Source organism: Gavialis gangeticus, unplaced genomic scaffold, assembly GCF_001723915.1.
Source record: "Gavialis gangeticus isolate Ggan-Ray unplaced genomic scaffold, GavGan_comp1, whole genome shotgun sequence".
Taxonomy (NCBI): domain Eukaryota; kingdom Metazoa; phylum Chordata; order Crocodylia; family Gavialidae; genus Gavialis; species Gavialis gangeticus.
In genome coordinates, this window is record NW_017729026.1 from 50089599 (window position 1) to 50096535 (window position 6937).

Here is a 6937-nt window from a genome sequence, read left to right on the forward strand (position 1 = left end):
CATATTTGAGCTATTTGAGGTGAGAGGGCCAGAGAGAGAAATAGGGGAGGCTGTAGGTATCCAGTAAGAAAAACAAGCTGCACAAACACAAAAATAAGTTGCTTTAGATTTGTTGAATGGGAGCTGCATGTGTTGAATAGGAGCTTTTATGTTTGTGTGTGTCTTGTTTCTTCAAATATAGACAATAGGGTGCAAAACTTTTTTTTGAGAATAGGAAGCACTTCTCTAAATGTTATGGGCAGAGAAAATTTGTGTAAGAATTTTGCAGCAAGGAGGCAGGAGACTGAGAGAAGCCATTCACCAGGGGAAGGGACAGTGTGATAAGGTGGTGAGCAATATGAAGAAAAAAGTACTGAGGAGAGAGTTAAATTGCAGGGAGGAGGGAATACAGTGCAGTAAGAGGAAAGAGAGTGAAAGGAGAGAGAAGAAAAAGAAGAAATGGGATAAAAGAACACCAAGGAGGAGCGAGACTGGAATGAGACAAAGGAAAAGGCAGGCAAGCAGGTAGAAAAAAAGGAAAAGAGTAAAATGGGTTGGAAAAATGAAGAAGACAAATACATTGGAGACTCAACAAACTAAGTAATAGATGGAAGAGTTCCTAGGCATCCAAATATTTTGCAGTAAACAATCAATATAATTATTTATTATTTAGACTTGGTCCTTACATTTAAGTTTCTATTTTGTTAGTGACAGCATTGACCAGTGAAAATACACCATATGCATTCCATGAAATCCTAAGTGAATCTCTCAACATATGCAATACATAAATTCTTTGGTCAACAGTCTGTTTTTATTTAACTTTCCATGTTACATAATATGCTGCTGAACCATACATTATATCTGTCATTCTTAGGTTCTGATTATATACATTCTGTTTTAATCTCATTCTTTTTTTTTTGTTTAGATCTCTTATTAAAAGATATTTTTCTACCCTAAAAAGTCTGTTCCAAAAACAGTTTTAAAATAAATGTAGAGCTATGAACAAAGTCCATATCAATTGGGAGTAACGGAGTGGAAGATATGTAGACCAGGAATAATTATTTAAAATGAAAGGAACATTCATGTTCTGATGTTCATATACTGAAAATAACATTAATATCGATTCTGGAGCAACAAGTATTTGTTGATCTGCAGTCGTTGTTTTCTGCTTCGTCTGATCTGTTTGGCAGTTGTCTGCAGTAGCTATACTAATTAAAATGACATTGCGTAGCTTGCTTTTGCCTACATATTGCTAGCTCGAAATCTGTTCATCTAAAGGCATAGACTCACTACGGTTCTATTAATCCTCTCCCTTTGTCCTGTCCCCAAAAGTGTTCTTTTTTTTTTTTTCTTCTACCCCACCCTGGGTTTTTTTGTTGGGGCGGGGGGGGGTTGGGTTGGGTTTGGTTTGGTTTTGGGGTTTGTTTGTTTTTTTTTAACTTTTTGGCTTCCACAGTCTAATGTTTCAGGAGCACATGTGCTGGGTTCTTTAAATTCACAAATGTTGCTAATCTGAATTGAGAATTCCAGATATTTTTTGCAAGCTTCTTTCAGCCAGGCTAATTTTAGAATGGTGCTGTTGAATGAAATGCAAACATAATTGTTGGATCAGCCGTGGGTGGATCATCTGTATCATGAGTACCAAGATGAGTTGCAGTAGCTAGATAAAATATTAGAGGAGCATAAATCTTCAATTAATGTATAGTTTTGTTTTGATATGGCTAAATAGTTATTTAAAATGCAAGAGTGTAATAATTCTCACAAGGTACTTTCATTTAATTCTGTAATAGCTTTACAAACGCTCCTTAGGTTTAATAGCAATTTTTCTTACGTAGGTAAGTATTTATTTTCCCAAATTACAGATGCAGAAAATTGAAGCTACACCTAGATCACAGAGTGCCTCGTCTAATTAGGGATGTTGGCTGTAGCCATGTTGGTCTAATTACTTGTCCAATTGGAACACCCTCAAACTTGCTGCACTGCTCCACATAGGCTGGCTGCAGAACCAAAACGAGTATAATCTCCTTACAACACTGTAAGATAATTGTCAATCTGAGTGATACTGCCAGTTAGCTTGCCCTGATATTAATTGGCTCAATACAGCTGCACACCGTCCACTTAAGGAAACGGCCTGTGCAGGCAGTCTGGTACATTTCTGGGCACTGCTGATGAGCTTGGTAAGTTCATGATCTGAACAAAGCCCGAGTCACTTGGACATCTGTAACAAGGTTATGGTTGGTCAGAAAAACAACTCCGATCGTAGACTTCCCTGTCTCTTTCCTGAACTTTTGAACTGTTCTTTCCCCTTTGGTACTTAAAGCGATTATAAAATTATAATGCCATATCATGGTTTGGTAAAGCTAATGTGAGAACTTTGTATTTTGGTTTTTGGTAATTTATTTTTAAAATACACAGGCCTGTCACGTTACAGTAGTAGGACAATCTAGTTAAACGTTTTAATCTGTGATTTCTTAAACAGTGTGTATATAGAAGATACATTAGTTGTATTTTTGTTCTGATTGATGTGCAGATTAAAATCTTATGTCCAGAAAACCTCTAAGTCATTGAAATGATATCAAACAAAAAATTAAGAGTTTAAAAAAGTCTGCAGCTTGTTAGAAAAGATTGACTGGGGAGCTGCGATAAGCGTTCAGTGCTGCAACTGTTATAGTATGTGTTCCAAGCATTACCCACTAGCAGAAGTTACGTAATGCAGACCCAGGACCAAGAATTTTGAGCATTGTCAGCTGTTACTTAAAACGTTTTTGTGTTTCCTTTTGGACAGCTGACCTGTCATCTCAAGAGACCATGTAAACAATCATGTTAATAAAAAATCAAAGCGCCAAGAGAAATTCTATTGCATAATCCATGTTATTTCTAATGGAGACTTGGTTTCATTAAAATTTCCTTGATCGACTGGCAGTGTTAAATTTTAAACTGTTTGATATAGCTGTCAGTGGTGGATAATTGCTAACAGGTGTAAGGAGAAGGAGGAGGATTACAGCATTGTGCTTTGTAGATTGAGATAAAAAAGTGATTTAGATGGAGAATGGCCTTCTTTCCTAGTTCTCAGAATGTGATAATAAGAAATAGTTTTGCTTATAATTAAAAGACTTGACATAAACACTTCCCCTTTTTTCTTTATGCGAGAGGAACATAATGCAGTCAGAAGGCCTTGCCATGTGTTGCTGCTTCGGTATGTTAAAAAAACCAACAGGTTAGAGCTGGCTGCGTGTTATCTTAGCAGTCTTGCTTTAGAAATTCCCATAACGTAACGCACTTGAAATAGATGTCGTCATCAGCTCCTGCCCCCAAGTACTAAGCCTGCTGAAACACATGTGACAGAAGATGTTAGAGTAGAGTGCAAAAGCTATTCATGTGGTTGGAGTGATTATTGTGTTAGGATACACTTTCTGTTGACAGGCCAGCACTTTTTGAGTTAAAATTCTGCAGCTGTCCCTCTCTCTCTCTCCTCCTCCCCCCCCAACTTTCTCTCTGTGGATTTGTACAAATTCCAAGCTCCTGCTGCAACAGTCGCACCCTTCTTATTTTGTTCCTGAGCAGATTTCATTGTTTTGTGTTGTCTTTTTTTCCCAGCAGGAAACGGACAGCAGAGGCGTAGATCCATTCAAGACCTTAGTGTTGCTGGAACAGAATCCAGTCAGGTAAAATCTTTCTTTACCATACGATTGCTTATGGGAAAGAACTACTCTCTTAAAATTTCAGGTTAGATGCTGCTCTAGAAAGGATTTATGCCATTAGGCATAGTTCAGTTTGAGAAGATGTGGTTTTTGATTGTTTTGCATCTAGTAATAAATTTGAAAGGGTAGTTTATGAAAGAAAGCTGAAGTGAGAAATTTCTTCTTTGCAGTTCACATATCCAGCACATGTAATTTTTATTTACAAAAAAACAAAAAAACTTGCCGGAGTGACGGTCACATAGTTTGGCTTAAAATGGGTGTTACAAAGGAAGGTGGTCACAACCCGAAAGCATGCAGAAAGATGGTTACTGTGGTTTACGTTTGTCAAGAAATTGTAATGCGTATATAGCATTATACTTCACAGAATAAAAAATTAATAACAAATTTCATTGTAATATTAAGGTTCAAACTTAAATAGCTCCATTTATTGAGAAATATAATACACTTGAAAAATATAGTGTGGCTTCATTATTAAGTTTTTGTTATCTTAACAGAGTATTTATTAATAGCTTAATTTTGTATCTGATGTCCAGATGCTGTAGTGTAACAGAGTGCCATACTGTGAATTAATAAAATTAAACTACAAACATCTCAAATGAACAAAGTGTACACTTAATGATGCATCAACTTTGTTTCAGTTGGCTAATTGCTAACTTCCCAGTTTCAGTAACTCTCAGTCTGATGATTAGGGTAAGATTCTAGTGTAAGGCTTTGTTGTAGCTCCACTAAAGTTAGGACATGGAAAAATAGTAGTTCCCTGTGTTAATTAAATTAATTAGCTTACAATATTAGAGAGCCTGGTGTGGTAATCCTAAAAGAGGTGGTAATCATGTAGGTGCTAATATTGTGTAGCACCTCACAACATTCTTAAAAGGATTTCACAGCACCACTGGAGTGCTATAGCCCCCTGATTGAGAATCACAGTTTTCTTTATATTCCTGCCAAATAATAACCCTTTCGACCAAGGATGACAGAAGAAAGCTCATTCGTTCCCACCATCTTTGGATGATGCACTAAAAAGCAAAATGTGGAGTTCATAGTTCTTAATATTTAGCTACTTTGTCTTATACCTCCTCCAACCTAATGAGTTGAAATTCAGAATCTGAATTTCATTTCATTTCATTTGTTTTTTAAATATTGAATGTTACAAGTCTTAATCAAAGCATAGCATGCAAGATAAGCAGAATACAGTAACTTACATGGCATGGAAAGTACACTCTGGATGTCATCTTGCGTTGTCCATATAAGTAAATTACATGCTTTTTGCAGTCTTGTTTTTGAGGGGTATATGTGTGTGTGAGAAGAGGGAGATCTGCTGAAACGAACACTAACTTGTAATACAGAATGAAAGGCTATTTATGGATGTAAATAACTCTTAGATCCCTGCAGATAGAATAGTGAGGCAGTGTGGACTCTCCATCACTGGAGGTGTTCAAGAAGAGGCTGGACAGCCACTGGTCAGGGATGATCTAGGCATAGCTGTGCCTATTTTCTACCATGGATATTTCCCATGCTTCTGGGCTTTACTGGTTGCTTCCACCTCCCCCACCACCATTCCCTGCCCCTTTCTGCTATGTGTGTCAGGCTGTTTTTAAGCCTCCCTGGAGGCATTGGATGCTGGCTACAGCCACGCCTGTGGACTTCAACTGGCGTGTACCGATTCTCCTGCTAGGAACAAGGCCAGAGATTCCTGGGCTGAAAGGTCCTGCCCCTCTGCTTAGGGTCAGGCCAATCACCATATTTGGGGTCAGGAAGGAATTTTACCCCATGGTCAGATTGGTATGGGCTGTGGGGGTGTTTGCCTTGCTCTCTAGCATTGGGCGTGGCCCTCTATCTGGGACCTCTTGAACATATATTGTCAACATTTTAAAGAAGCAGGACATTGCCTGCCATGGTTCTCCTGTTTTACAAGTGGCAGGTTAGGGTGTTAGGTCTACGTTATGTCGGGATTGATGGTATTCTTATGTATGTAGTGTTTAGATTCTGGTTATATGGGATGGTTTGGATAGGAATGATCCTGCCTGAAGCAAGGGTTGGATTAGATGTCTTGTGAAGGTCCCTTCCAGTCCTGCTTCTCTGCGACTCTATGGTAAAGGCAAAATGGGATCTGATTGCACAGTCCACACAGTCACACTTCCTGCCATATCACACATTTGTAGCAGAAGGCATGATTGTGAGATCAAACATCAGATCCTATTGTAACTTATTGTTGATGGAGGGGGAGCCCAGGATAGAGCACCATGCACTCGCACAGTTGGGAGCTCAGTCAGTTGATGGAGCTCTGTCATGGGGGCACACCTGGCCACATGTTCAGTTAATGTTGTAATAGGAGCAAGCCTCGAAGTTATTAGTTAGAATAACTTTGTGGCTTATTCCTTGTTTTATGATGCCATTAATTGCTTTAACTCATGGTTGTTACAGCTTAAGACACAATTAACTAGTAATGTGGCAGCAGCCTTAGTTCTCACTGTTCGTGAATCTTTTAATGAAATATTCAAGATAATGACTGCAAGAATCCTACTACAGAAGTAAAGCAGTTTATTGTAACAAATTTAGAAGTATACAGTGCTCTGATCAGTTTACTTTATCTCTCCTGTGCCTGATACCAGATATAGATTATCCTTCACAGTGTGAACTATCCCTTGCCTTTCTCTTCTGTCATTGCAAGCGTCCTTTTTCTCTGCATTCCAGTCTTCCCTTATGCTCCTTCTCACATAGCCTTCATTACTGAACAGCAGGGATCCTGGTTTTGTTTAAAAATCCCAGGTTCTCCGATTTTAAAAAACCCAAATTCATACATACCCCAAAACATATATATAGGTATCAGTTGAACACAATGTTTTATTGATACATTTACAGTTTTAAACCAATTTGGAAGCCTACCAATGCCTTAATCAGTAAAATAAAATAATTTCTAAATATCTATATATTTTGGCATTTGATTTGGGGTTTTTTATCATGGAAAATCAAAGCTTCACCTTCACTCACCAAGACGTGGATCCAGCTGCAGCTATCCTCCCCCTCTTCCCTGCCCCCAACCACTTTTGTGGCACTGAGCAGCCTTGATATGCCAGTGCCCTGTCCCTGCAATTGCCTCTCATCCCTAAGCCACAGCACCCTCCCCCCAGCCCTGCTGGTGGCCCTCCCTCCTGACTTGCAGGCCTCTGGCCCTACTGGTGCCTCTCATTCCCAGCCTACAGCCCCTCACTCCCATCCTCCTGCCCCCAATCCCCCAGTGCGTGGGGCGGGGGGGGGGG

General features: G+C 39.1%; 1 protein-coding gene across 5 annotated transcripts in view; it reads left to right on the forward strand.

The window, feature by feature from the left end:
• The window catches only part of MAP3K7 (mitogen-activated protein kinase kinase kinase 7), a 111060-nt gene that overhangs the window by 84517 nt on the left and 19606 nt on the right, over positions 1–6937 (forward strand). For 3 of the 5 annotated variants that reach the window (XM_019520198.1, XM_019520200.1, XM_019520202.1), the window contains one exon: positions 3577–3644. In XM_019520198.1, coding sequence (XP_019375743.1) covers positions 3577–3644 — 68 coding nt within the window. The remainder of the gene's footprint in view (positions 1–3576; positions 3645–6937) is intronic. The other 2 variants (XM_019520199.1, XM_019520201.1) reach the window with 1 other exon arrangement.